At 41.5% G+C, this 14,676-nt stretch overlaps 1 protein-coding gene across 2 annotated transcripts in view; it reads left to right on the top strand.

The window, feature by feature from the left end:
* The window catches only part of abcf3 (ATP-binding cassette, sub-family F (GCN20), member 3), a 93,476-nt gene extending 79,018 nt beyond the window's left edge, over positions 1-14,458 (top strand). For both annotated transcript variants that reach the window (XM_048604258.1, XM_020510875.2), the window contains 5 exons: positions 430-518; positions 3,776-3,867; positions 4,913-5,045; positions 6,003-6,090; positions 13,458-14,458. In XM_048604258.1, coding sequence (XP_048460215.1) covers positions 430-518; positions 3,776-3,867; positions 4,913-5,045; positions 6,003-6,090; positions 13,458-13,616 — 561 coding nt within the window. In that variant the 3' untranslated portion in view covers positions 13,617-14,458. The remainder of the gene's footprint in view (positions 1-429; positions 519-3,775; positions 3,868-4,912; positions 5,046-6,002; positions 6,091-13,457) is intronic.
* The last annotated feature ends 218 nt before the right edge of the window (positions 14,459-14,676 follow it).

Raw genomic sequence — 14,676 nt, 5'->3', positions numbered from 1 at the left:
GATCACTACCCAGTAATGGCCATTTAGGTAATGCACCAGTCAGTCGCTAATATTTATGTTATTATAATCAGACCGGGTTGATTCTTTCAACATGGGGAAGAGAAGACAATGATGGTCTACAGGGATGAGGTGTAAGTGAAGTTTTGATGGGATTGCAACCGTTAGTGAAGTAGGGAATGCCCATTAGGGCATTTGTTTTCTGAAAGTACTATGGTCTCGCCGGCAGGAGCTGCTTCAATGGGCATTGGACAGTACATTGAGTATGCAACTATGCATTAAAAGGTCTACAGAAGTTGCATGTTCAGCACATGCTTCAGCAAACTTGCCATTTAGTGCATTTTGCCCTCCTTTCTTTTAGACTGTTATGGTTGTTACTGTAAAGTCCTTGTATACTGTTGGCAACCTCTAATCACAGTCTTCTGTCAACAGGTTGGAGAGAACGGGGCTGGTAAAACAACACTGTTAAAGATACTGCTTGGAGACCTGACACCGGTTCAGGGTATCAGACATGCTCATAGGTACAGTTTGTGGTAACATGGCAAACAAGAGAGAATCTAACCTTTGACATTCAATTGCATTACCACTGCAAATCCACATCCCCGACACCATTGCCGCCACCACCAACATCACAGCGAGTCACTGAATGAATAGTCCCTGCGGAAAGCGGACAGGGGTTGGGAGGGACATATCTTGGTGGTGGTGGGGTCTGATTGTAGATGGTGGAAATGTCGGAAGATGCTGCTTTGGATCCGGAGGTTGGTGGGGTGGTATGTGAGGACTAAAAGGACATTCGTTGTGCGACTCCTTCATCAACTCTACACTCCCCACCAATTCCTCCACCACACTGGGTATCTTTCCCTGCAAAGCAAGAGGTGCAGCACCTGCCCCCATTGCTCCCCTCTCGCTTCTGTCCAAGGCCCGAAACAATCCTTCCAGATCCGGCAGAGATTCACCTGCACTTCGTCTGACGTTATCTATTGCATCTGTTGCTCCCGATGAGGTCTCCTCGAAATCGTGGAGACCAAACACAGACTCTGGGACTGGTTTGCGGAGCATCTGTTTTCTGCACACAACCAATCCAACCTTCCATTTGCCATCCATTTTAATTCCCATTCCCCTTCCCACTTCCCTGATGACATGTCCATCCTTGGTCGCCTCCACTGTCAAGAGTGAGGCCAAACATAAACTGGAGGAACAACACCTGATATTTTGTCTTGGAAGTGTCAAGCCCAATGGCCTTAATATTGACTTCACAGGCTTCAAAATCACTCCACCCCCAGCCATATTCCATGTCTAGCTCTCTCCTGCCAGATCTGACCTAACCTGTTCATCTTCCTGTTCACCTATCTGCTCCAACCTTCCCATGGACCAATCATAATAACCCCCTACCTGCATCCACTTATCACCATCTCTCTTACCCTTACCCCACAGCCCCACCCCCCTCTATTTTTGTCTGGGCTCCCCCACCCCACTAGCCAGCTGGATAAAGGGTTTTGGCCCAAAATGTTGACTTACCTTGCTCCTTAGATGCTGTCTGACCTGCTGTGCTTTTCCAACCTCACACCTATGGACTCTGGCTTCCAGTCTCTGCAGTCCTTATTGCTTCTAGTCTTTGCAGTCCTTATTGTCTCCAAGGGATAAAATGCTTACTTCTACGTCTTATGATATTCAACGGAGTTTGGAAGAATAAGAATGAGGAAGGATTTCATTGAAACATGTAAATTTATGTCGGGACTGAACAGATTCAATGCATGGAAAATGTTTCCCCTGGCCTAGAACAAGGAGACAGTCTCTGGATACAGGGTAGGCCATTTAGGACCGAGATGAGGAAAGATTGCTTTACTTGGAGAGTGATAAAGCTGTGAAATTCTGAACCACACGAGGCAGTAGAGGACAAATCACTGAATATATTTAAGAAAGAAATAGATTTCGAGACATGAAAACTTAAGGGCTCGAGAGTGTGTGGTAGTATAGCATTGTGATGGTGGATCATCCAAGATCATTTTGATTAGCAGAACAGGCTCAATGGGTCGAATGGCTGATTTCTCCTCTTCCTATTTTATGTTTTGATGAAACAATCTTCAATTATTGTAGAAACATATCTAGTTCACTAATGTCCGTAAGAATGGCAGATTTTCTTCCCAAGTCTGGTCTGACCTACATGTGATTCCAAGCTGACAGCAATGCAGTTGACTCTTAATTGCCCTCTTAAAATGACTTAGCAGGTTTCTCAGTTCAATGCCAGCAATGTCCACACCCAGTGAAGGAAATAGAACTATCACCCCTTGCTTACCAACCTGCTTCAACTTTCAGTTAGCGTGGATCAGTTAGAAGATTTTCATCCATGCTGTCTATTCCTCCATGATCATGTTCTCTCTAATTCTTTGAACCTCCATATCTATGAGCACCACTTCCCAAAATCCCAAACCTCTCCATTTTTCCTTCTGTAAGCCACTCCTTCACACCTTCCTCGTTGGTTAAGCTTCTGGTCACCTGCCTGATATCCTTTTGTGTCAAATTTTGTTCAGTAAATTTTTTTCTGTGGTGTGCCTTTAATGTTTTGCTATATTAAAGGGTCTGTCTTTAAGGGTCGGCTTTGCTTGCAACATCCACATCTTGTGCAACCAAATATGCTCAAATGTCATACAGGGAGGCAATGTTAAAATGGATGAGCTTCCATGGGCTTAATTACACATGTCTGTGAGTTTACCCAAGTCTCTGAATTTCATTGAGACAGTATCAAACCTCTGCATATGAGTGATTGTACTGATGGGATTGCAATGTGGTCCTACCCTGGATCTCTGACATGTTGCATTGGGAAACTGCTTGGATAGTACAGCACATCCAGTCACGTGGGGTGAAGAATGTTTTGACAATATTGACGCTTAATGGAGATCATTTGCCCTTAATCAGCCATGGCCCCCAAGGGTGGAAAGTGAGAAGGGAACTTAAGGCAGTAAACATAACATCGAGAAGAAAGGTATGTGTAAATGCAGTACACTGGATCAATAAGGAAAATCCTTGGCTCTACAATAGATTAATGTTCGAATGTTGGCTATCCTCCATGTACTGTACATCAGCAGCTCTGTGGCTGGAATGTTAAAGATGCTTGCCAAAAGATGTCCTACAAACTATAACTCTGTAATATTTTGAAAATTTGTCTCAGGACCTGTTTCTAAACCGCTCTCCCCTTACCCTTATATTCTGTCTGTCAGCCAATGCTCTATTTTCTCTACCTTCCCGGTGCTTTGTTCCCCTGTGTTTCTGCCTCTCCAGTCATCCTAACCTGGCCTTTGCTACAGGCTGTTTTATGTCAGTTTAAAACATTTGTTTTGATTCATGTTTACTTTTTCATTTTTTGAGGGGTTGGTCTTTATGAGATTGGAACCTACCCACACTCTTATAGTGCAACCTTTTGTTATATTGTATTTCATATGAGCAGACAGCAATTTTATCAGAAAAATGAATACACTTCAAGTTGGCTCCAGCATTATATTATATTCTTTGGTTTAGCAGCACTATAATTCATTGTCTCTTCTAGATAACTCTGTTTTAAAAAAAAAAAAAAAGTTATTGCCCATGTTGCTAAAGAAGCTGTGTTTGAACCAAGGCAGAAAGTGTGAGCAAATTGCTCTTTCCTATAGTCCTAACAGGAGGGATGGACAAGGCAGTGCACTTGCATCCCAGTTTGAGTCACTATTTCAGGGCAAGGGGAAGATAAATGACAGTTCTGTCTGTTGCTACAATTTCATTTTTTGTTGTTTTCTCTGGACAGAAATTTAAAAATTGGCTATTTTAGTCAGCACCACGTGGACCAGTTGGAAATGAACGTCAGCTCAGTCGAACTCTTGGCATCGAAGTTTCCAGGTAAGGAGGACCGAGAATCTATCGTAGGAATAGTGCTCATAAGAGTGGAGATATTGAGTGTTGCAAACCATTACATTCGGGTTGAAAATCCCTAAACTGGAGTGGCTAAATGTAAAATTCTGGATTGAGGACGTTTTTGCACAAAGCCAGAACTCACTCTTGGACAATTCTGCCAATAGCTTGCTCTTAATTCAATGTTGGCTTGCAGAAATCCCAAGATTAAATACCTAGAGTTACAGGGGAGAAAAACACAGAAATCAGCCACTCTATGTGTAACCAGTTCATGCAAACATTTGAAGCTCCACTGACTTTCACCTCTTACCATTCACCTCTTACCTTATCATATATTTTTCTCACTTGATCTTACATGCATCAATGCTGTTCACTTTCACTCCCTGTGGTACCAAGTTCTAATCTGAGTTAAAAAAGTTTTGTTTCGAGGTTCCTCGTGGATTCCTTGGAGACTATATATTTATGGCCCTTAGATTTTCTCTTCTCCACAAACACACTAATGTTTATCTAACAATCAAAACTTTGTATAATTTTAAAGACTGCTTCACACACTCAACATTGTGTTTTCAAGAACAGAGACTCTGCACAGTCAACTTTTGACAGTTAGTAACCTTGTATTGCTGCTACCATCCTTATAATCTACTTTACACTGTCCTATAGCTCTGGAGCCTAGATACAAATAAGATATTTGTGAAATTTGCATGAAAGGGTGTTAGGGCTGCTAATTGGAACTACTTTTAGTTGAGTTTAGTACATGACATTGGGAACATTGTCATCACCTTCTCCTTCCTCTCCGTGGTCCTGCCATTCCTGTAGTTCATGAGCAACACCCCCAAACACATTTCATCCAGAAGCCAAGGAGTGATGCTATATAGTGAAAAAAGTGCATATATTGACCGAGTTTGATGTTGGTTTCCGGTTGTATCCAGACATACCGAATGCTCTATGGCTTCACCATATCACAGATACTGGACTGACACTGACCCATTTGCTACTTTTGTTTTTCTTGTGTTTGTTGTTCCCGTGTTTGCAGGGAGGCCAGAGGAGGAATACCGACACCAGCTCGGTGGCTATGGGATATCAGGAGACCTGGCTGTCCGGCCAGTTGCCAGTTTGTCTGGAGGACAGAAGAGTAGAGTGGCATTTGCACAGATGACAATGGCCCAGTGAGCAACATGTCTTTCTTGGTCGATGTTTATTTTCTGTTCGTGTATTTCACCTGGTCTCTGCTGCAGAGTAAACACTAACTCCCTGAATTTCAGTCTGGAAACTCAGCCATTCTTCTCTTATTTTCCCTCCTCCTGGAGATGCTAGTTCTTTGCTGTTCCCACTATACCAGCTGCTTTCTATTGCAGAACTGACATCTATGTAAGTTCACAAGAGCCAAAGTGCTCTCGTCTCCTACAATTGCTTGTATTGTCAAAACTCCTCCCCCACTTAGGTCTTGCTGCTCCAGTTTTCTTCTCCTTCTCTCCCTCCACCCACATCCTGATCTACTGTTCAGCCTCACTCACCTTGTGGGAAATATTTGTTTTCTCCAGCCTATGCCCAAGGAATTCATGCAACTTCTATTTATCTCTTGTTTTTATTCTCCTCTTAGTAATCTCCTTGAAGATTTTGATTTTTAGCTGGGGTTAGCTCATTCTCTAGTATTGTTTCCCAGTGAATATTAATCACTCTGAGCATCAGAGAGTTACCTCTAAGCCAAGTTGGTTGTCCTCCATGCTGGTTCCACATGCAAATGCTTACCAGGTAATATGGTTGAACATTCGCGCGCTCAAACACGTTGTCTCTTGTAACTTCTACCCTGCAGTCTGCTGAAATCAGCTTTTGAGCCCGTACTGCAGTCTTGGTAATCAGAAGGGTATACTACAGGAGATGGCAGCTTGGCCCATCACAGCTGCACTGGCTCTTGTGGATTTCTCCACCAACTCCCTGCTTTTTTCTTAGATCTTCTTTAAGTCCTTGTCTTTTTCAGCTGCTGACTGATATGGGAGAGTCCTAAACTTCTTATGGTATAAATCTGCAGCCTTTATGCTAAGTATGTTGTCTTATTGATCATGCGAGGCTTGTTATTTCATTCACTTATTGTGAATAATGTAATATTTGTTTTTGAATTCCAGGCCCAACTTTTACATCCTGGATGAACCTACAAACCATCTTGACATGGAGACCATTGAGGCATTGGGAAACGCACTACAAAAATTTAAGGTAGAAATGTTTGCAAGGGCTACTTCCAAAAGCAAAATCAGGACTGTGTGTGTCTGAAGTTGCATGTAGACCAGATAAGACAGAAACAGAAAATTCTTTCCTCTGAAGGTCCTGAGTCTTTGGAACTCTTCTTCAAAAGGCAGTGGAAACAGAATTCATGAAAAGTTTCAAGGCAGAGATCCTTGATCAGTAAAGGTGTGACCAATTATCAGGAATTGGCAGAAGTGTGGAGTAATCAAATCAGCTATGATTTTACTGAACGGAAAGGGCTCGAGGTGCCGAGCGGCCTGCTCAACCCAGTACATCTGTTTGTAAGTTGGGTGGCAGATTTCTAGTCCTCAAGGACTTGCGATCCAAATAGGTTTTTGGAACGATCTCTGTTATCATAAGTCACCAATATTCTGTTCTTTTATTCATTCGTGAGTTGTGAGCATTGCTGGCTGGCCAGCATTATATCGCCCATCCCTACTTGCCCTTGAGAAGATGGTGGTGAGCTGCCTTCTTGAACGGCTGTGGTCCACCAGCTTTATATTCCAGATTTACTAATTAAATTTAAACTTTATAAGTTGCCACGGTGAAAATTGAACCCGTGTTCCTGGATCATTAGCCTGCCAGTGACATTACCACTGCGTCATGATCTCCTCTTGGAAGTATTCATGATGTATAGTCACTGTTACAGCATAGGAAATGTCACAATCAATTATCACAAATTAAACTCCCAAAAACAGCAATATAATGATGATGTGTCTTTCTAATTTTACGTTAGTGGATAAATATTGACCAACATACTGAGCGTAACTCTTAGAAATCTGTCTTGACGCGTTTTCTTTCTTCATGTGAAGGCAAATCAGGCCTTGGTTTAACATAAGAACATAGGAATAGGAGTAGACCATTCAGCCCATTAAGCCTGCCTTGCCATTCTAGGTGAAAGCTGATGAACTAATATTCTTGCCAGCCACACAGCTGGAGAAAAGAAGTGTTTTTAAGCTAAATAGTGGGGATAAGGTCAAATTTAGGAAGACATGGTAAATTGAAGAGTAATGACCACAGAAATATGGAAAAAGGCAAACAGACTGTGACAGAACGGGATGGAAAGTAAAAATGTAAGTGTGTACTAATGATAAAACTAGATTTTACAAAACGAATAACCTGGAAACTCTCTGAATGCACACAACATTTGAACAAAGATGAATTCAGAGCACAAATATAAATAAATAATATGTTCTGATAGCCATTACAGAGACATGCTGCAAAATGAGATGGATTGAGATTGGAATCTTGAGGGTGTAGGACACTTAGGAGAAGGTGGAGAGGAACTGAGGGCATAGCGACTATGCTGCGAAATTAGGTTAAAGGATTTGGTCAAAAGAGATCTCATGGCAGACATTTAGAGGATATCTCAGAATGCATAGAATAGGTACATTCTATACACTAAGGAAAAAATTAAGGACTGGTGCACAGTCTGTGGTTATCTAAAATTGTTACTATCTTTAACCTTTCATGAAAAAGCATATAATTGTTCAAAGAAAGGTGACAGGTCAGAAAATTGGACAGACAATTTGTAAAAAGCAAAGAATGACCAAGAAAATGAATTAGGAAAAAGTTACAGTACAAGAGAAGGGTGGTAAGAAATATAAAAACAGTTCATGAGAGTTTCAACAAATATGCAAGTGTTAACAGATTAAGTATTGGTCCTATAGAAAGTTAATCTAGAGAATTAATAATGGAGAAAAAGTAGATGTCAGATGAATTGAATGGGTAATTTGCATCAGTCTTACTATAGAGGATGCAAGTTACATCCCAGAAGCAGCTCTAAATCAGGAAATGAGGGGTAAGGACTCAGGATGATTACAATCCTCAGAAGTGATGCTGAGTAAATTGTTGGAGCTGCAGGGCTGTTGGATTTTGTCTTAGGGTCTTAAAAGAAGTAGCTAATGTGAGAATTGATTTTAATTTTCCAAAACTCCCTTGATTCAATGACAAATATAGCTCCTTTATTCCGAAGGGAAGGAGACAGAAAACAGGAAATTATAGGGCATTTAGATTACTTCAAGATAATCAGGCAGAGTTAACGTGGTTTTGTTAAACATGTTGAACCAATCTATTGGAGTTCTTTGAGGAAGTAACATACACTGTGGATGCATTCACGTTTTTACACATTACACTTCATCTTTTTTTTTGCCCTCACACTTACCCATGTATATCTTTTTGATTCCTTTGTCTCTTTTACAATTTACTTTTCTACCTATTTTTGTGTCATCAGCAAATTAGGCAACCATACATTTGGTTGCTTTTTCCAAATCATTATACTAGGTTTTAAGTCAGAGGTCTCAGAACTGCTCCGTTGAGTTGTCAATCCTTTTGTTTAATTGCGATTAATTATTAATTAACAAGCATTCAGTTAGAGAATCTTTAGTTCTGTCTTTTTACTTTTTCGCAATCTCTAGCATAATTCAGTAATGCACTGTTAAATTTGTACACTGTGCCTTCCTGAGATGCTCTGATTATCATTTCCTTTCTCACTATCTTGCTGTTTTGACTTGTTCTCTCTCTAATTTTTAAAATCTTCCATCAATTCTTCCTTGTTCATCGTTATTTAGTTTAAGGCCTTCTCTCCCCTCATTGTATGACTAGACAGAACACAGTTCTGCATGTTCTAAGTAAACGCTATCCCAACAATACAGCTCCAATTTCTCAAACCTGGTGCTGGTGTCCCATGAATTGAAACCCATTTCTCCCAGACCAGTGTTTGAACAATGCATTAACTGTCCAAACTTGTTTACCATATGTCAGTTAGCTCATGCCTCGTGTAATAACTGCAATTATTGCAGTTGAAGTCCTGCTGTTTAATTTATCCTCGAACCGTTCATAGACCCTCTACAGAATTTCTTTTCTGATCTTACTTATTTGTTATGTACATGGACCACAGCAACTGGATCATCTTTCTCCCACTACAAGTCCTGTCAGTCAGCCTGTGTGCGTATGCAGCAATATCTGGAAATTAGGCTTGGATTAAGCAAAGACCATCTCCAACAAGAAAGAAAATCTAACAATCTCCTCTTGATATTCAATAACCTTGCCATTGCTGAATCCCCACCATCAACATCCAGGGAGTTGCCATTCTCCAAAAATTGAATCGGACCAGCCACGTGCGCTTTTTATTCTTTATTCATTCACGGAATGAGGGCGTTGCTGGCTAGGCAGCATTTATTGCCCATCCCTAATTGTCCGTAGGGTAGTTCAGAATCATTCAGAATCATTGTTGTGGGTCTGGAGTCACACGCAGGCCAGACGAGGTAAGGATGGCAGTTTCCTTCCCTAATGGACAGTAGTGAACCAGATGGATTTTTCCAACAGTCGACAATGGATTCATGGTTATCATTAGATTCTTAATTCTAGGTATTTTATTGAATTCAAATGCCACCATCTGCCATGGCAGGAATCTAACCCGGGTCCCCAAAATGTTATCTAGGTCTCTGGATTAACAGTCCAACGATAATACCACTAGGCATCGCCTCCCCTCCTGTGGCTACAAAAGCAAGTAAAGAGACTAGGAATTCTGCAGCAAGTACACTTATCTCTTGAATCCCCTAAACCTGTCCAGCATCTCTAAGACACTGCAAGTCAGGAGAGCGGTGGAATCATTTCCACTTGTCTGGATGGATGCAGCTTTAACAACACTCTAAGCAGTGTGTTTCATCTACAAGATGCACTACATCAACCTGCCAAGGCTCCTTTGATATCACCTTCGAAATTTACAATCCTTTAGAAGAACAAGGGCAATAAATTTAAAGTAATACCACAGCCTTCAAGTTCCCCCTCCAAGCCACACACATTCCTGACCTGGAAATATATTACTATTCCTTCAGTGTCACTGGGCCAAAATTGTGAAACTCCCTTAACAACATAAAGTACACTTACACCTCCAGGACTGCAGTAGTTCAAGATGGTGGCTTACCACAACTTTCTCCAGGGCATTTCGAGATGGACATTAATTGCCAGCAACACATGCATCCTACGCATAACTAATCTTTTTAAAAATCTGGAACAGATTTCCTGAAACCTGGCACTGGCAGGAAACACAGCCTACTGGACTCTTGCTGTTAGCTGATTATACTGACTACTACTATCACTACATTTGTATTACCCCTTCCCACTTGAATGGCTTCCTGCACCACAATGAGCAAACTGATCATGGCATCCACCCTTCAACCTCTGCTATTGTCCATTAGAGGCTACATAAGCCTGTTACCGACTATTATCTTAGATATTGCCCCTCCACCTCGGGGTCTGATTTCAGATGTAGCCAATGCTTGGAGGTGTCCCTTGTCTGCCAATTAAACAATTGCTTATCATTTAGAGTCACTGGCAAGCCATTCCAGCCTCAGACATGTATTTTTCCTAGTGTTCAATGTCTTCCACCTTTCGGTCACTAAGGAAGTAAAATACAAAACTTTCTGCTGTTCCTCTTTGCGTTTTGTTCGCATACACAAGGTTAAAGTTCCCCTGATTGCACTATATGAATGAGTTGAGACTACCAACCAGTGCTAATTATGCAATTTAGTTCCTAATCAGCGAACGAGGCCGGTGGGACTAGTTTAGTTTGGGATTATGTTCGGTATGGACCAGTTGGACCAAAAGGTCTGTTTGCATACTGTATAACTCCTTGTAGCAAACAATCTACACAATTTTGGGCTAGACAGAGAAAGTAATTTGTCAGATTTTTAGATTTGGTTTCATTGTTTCTTTTTATCCACAAAATAATTAAAACAAAATCCTGGTAGCAGTACAGTTGGGACAATTTGTCAGGGATTAGAGGGAAGTGGGGATGGAATACCTACAGTTTCCATTCTTGGTTGCTATGTGACCCCCACCTCCTGGACATTTTGCAGCTGGATATTGATCAATACTTGTTTGCCAAATGGCAAACAGAATTTTATAAACATGCTAGACTCCACCCCTATACCACGCAAAGCTTTTCATATATTCCATGGGTCTGAATCTGGCTCCAAGAACCTGAAACGAAATGACAGCCCCAGTCTATTAATACTGACCTTTGGTAAGAAAGTTTGTGTTGTCTTTTCTCCTTTCCTTTCTATCGTGCCTTTCACCATGGTTATCCCAAAGTCTTTTCCACTCGATTAATTACTTTCGAAGTGTAGTTATTGTTCAAGTGTGGGAAACCAGGCAGCAAATCTAACCACAGCAAGATTAACAGAGATATTATCAAGATAATCTGTTTCAATGATCTTGCAATCATTTGATGATTCGATCATAACCAATAGAAGTGCCCCATTCAGCGTGCACTGCCATTTTGTAAGATGATCCCTGATCTGTTTGTGGCCTTACCTGTGCTTACTGCCTGTTCCAGAACCCTGATTCCGCTGTCAGTATATGATCTCCTTAATCCGGCCTTGGATATATTCAAAGACCCAGTATGCACTGCTCTCTGGGAAACAGAACTCTGAAGACTAGCAATTCTGAGAAAAGGCATTTCTTCTCAATTGCCTCTTAATTAGGAGAATGAAATTGTGTTCTTTAGTTCTATATTCTCCCACAAGGGATAATGTTCTCTCAAAATCCATTTTGTTAAACCCCCTCAGAGTATTACATGTTTCAATAAGACCATCACTCGTTTTTCTGAACTCCAATGAGCATAGGTCTGAGCTGCTCAACCTTTCCTCATAAACCGACCTCTTCATCCCAGGAATCATTCCAGTGAACCTTATTTGATTGCTTAAATTATTTGAGGAGGTAAAGATACAGGATACACAAAAGAGACTCAATGGATGTGATGTATTTTGATTTCCAGAAGGCCTTGACAAGGTACCAAATAGGAGGCTGCTAAATAAGATAAGAGCCCATAGTGTTAGGGGCACAGAATGGATAGAGGATTGTCTGACTGGCTGAATGCAGAAGTGGGGATAAAGGAATTTTTTTCAGGATAGCAGTTGGTGACTAGTATAGTTCTGCAGGGGTCTGTGTTGGGACCACAACTGTTCATACTACACATTAATGATCTGGACGAACAAACTGGGGACATTGTTGGTAAATTTTCAGGTGATAAAGATAGGTGGAGGGACAGATAGGGTTGAGGAAGCAGGGTGGCTGCAAAGGGACTTGGGCATGCTAGGACAATGGGAAAAGAAGTGGCAAATGGCATACAATGTGGGAAAGTGAGAGGTTATGGACTTTGGTAGGAAGAATAAAGGCGTAGCCTATTTTCTAAACGCGGAAAGGCTTTGGAAATCTGAAGCACAATGGAGTTCAGGATTCTCTTAAGGTTAACATGCAAGTTCATTTGGCAATTAGGCAAATGCAATGTTAGCATTCATTTCAAGAGGGCTAGAATTCAAGAGCAGCTGAGGCTGTATAAGGCTCTGGTCAGATTGCATTTGAAATATTGTGAGCAGTTTTGGTCACAATAGGAAAGATGCGCTCGTGTTGGAGGGGGTCTAGAGGAGGTTTACAAAAATCATCCCAGGGATGAAGGACTTGTGTGAGGAGCAGTTGAGGGCTCAGTGTCTGTACTTCATGGAGTTTAGAAGGATGAGGGGGAGTCTGATCGCAACTTACAAAATATTGAGAGGCCCCAATAAAGTGGATGTGGAGAAGATGTTTCGATTAATAGGGGAGACTCGGACACAAGGGCACAGCCTCAGAGTGAAGGGCAACCTTTTAGAACTGACATGAGGAATTTCTTCAGCCAGAGGTTGGTGACTCAAACTTATTGCTGCTTCGGGCTGTGGCGGCCAAGTCATTGAATGTATTTAAGACCAAGATAAGCTGTTTATTGATAAGAGGATCAAGGGTGTAGGGAGAAGGCAGGAGAATGGAGTGGTGGAGCAGACTCAATGGGCCAAATTCTGCTCGTATATCATATGGTCTTATGGTCTTATGGCTCCCACTTCAAGGATATCCCTCATTTAAGGAGACCAAAACTGCACCAATTCTCCAGGTGCAGTGTCACCAATCCCCTGTACCTTTGTAGCAAGTTATCCATACATTTTTTGTGCCAGTTGCCTTGCAGTCAAGGATAGTTTAAGAACGTTCTTAATTGACAGATAAATATATGCCATCATGCTAAGGGAAGCCACCCTGCTACTTTTTAAGCATTGTGTGGGATCTTTTACTTCTACCCGAGGCAGCATTTTCATACCCTCTCTGAAAGAGGCTGTACCCTCAGTAACGGTACTGGTCATGTCAGTCTGAATTATGGGCTCAGCTCTCTGGAATGAAGCTTGAACTGCAAACTTCCACCTCAGTTGAGAGAGTTACTCCCTGAGTCAGGGTCCTTTTAAATTGTTCTTTAAAAGCTAATGTTGAATTTGCTGTTGCTGCAATAATGCTGTCTGCTCTGACGACAGGGTGGAGTGATCCTGGTATCTCACGATGAACGGCTGATCCGTATGGTGTGCAAGGAGCTGTGGGTGTGCGGCTGTGGTACTGTGAAGCGAGTGGATGGTGGCTTTGACGAGTATAAAGACATTCTCCAGGAACAATTTCGCAAAGAAGGATTTCTATGAGACTGCAATCTTCAGCCCAGCTACTTTCCGAACTGGGCTGCGAGGACAGACTGTCACTGACTTGCTGCTTTCATCAAGCGAGGCTGTGATTATGGCCCACTTTTGGCATCTCCCTCCCATTTCCTCACTTCAAGGAATTGATCGCTCTTGGTTCCCCAGACTAGCAACCAGAGATTTGTTTACACTATTCCAGCCTTGGAACTTTTATTACTATTTGTTTATCTATAAATTAGTACACTGATCAATTAAACAAACCCCTCAACCTCTTCTACACCCTTCCCTGCTAAATACATGTAAACCATGCTATCAGTTGGAAACCTGCAATGATTGCAGTTCAATGCAATAACCTATTGCTAATATAACAATTAATAAATATTTTTCCCTCCTCATTTTCAAAAGTCCAGTTCCTATCAATGATGTTTATGGGCACAAATAAATTTGAAATTCAGTTTGGTTTGGGGAAATGTTTGTGTGCAGATGGCTTGAACATCATATTCAGTGGTGGCCCCAGCCAATATTTGGGTTTTGAGGGGGCCCTGTTAAACCTTCAAACAATTCTCATTTGCTGCTGCTTTCCCATTGCTTGATGCTGACTGGATCAGTTCTGGTAACATTCCCAGAACCTGCAGTCAAGACAACACCGAGCTAGATTCTAGCCAACAGGCGAAGTCATTTTGAGTGCTGAAGGATGTTCCTTTCTGTGCTGTAACAGTGTCTTTGTGTTCTGCTGTTGGATGTGTCTAGAATGCTCTACGTCACCGGGCTACATTAAGTGGACTTTTTCTCAAACTGAGTAATACTGGCAAATCATTTGACTACTATAAACATTTTAAAACATTGAATTTAATTGATGTATTTTGTTAACAATGATGTAGCAGATTTACCATGCACTCACCCACTTGCAAATAATTTCTTCCTCTGTTTTGGAAGTGCTAGCCTACTTCTGGATTATGGAAAATCATTCATGGGATGAGCCATTCTGGTCAGTCTATCAAGTCCACAGCTAACAATTCAGATTGTACTTTAAATGCTGTGTCCAGGTTTGGGTCATGATTCTTGG

Source organism: Rhincodon typus, chromosome 13 (assembly GCF_021869965.1).
Source record: "Rhincodon typus isolate 14 chromosome 13, sRhiTyp1.1, whole genome shotgun sequence".
Taxonomy (NCBI): domain Eukaryota; kingdom Metazoa; phylum Chordata; class Chondrichthyes; order Orectolobiformes; family Rhincodontidae; genus Rhincodon; species Rhincodon typus.
The sequence above is the reverse complement of the archived record's forward strand: the minus strand, read 5'-3'. Positions and strand labels throughout refer to the sequence as shown.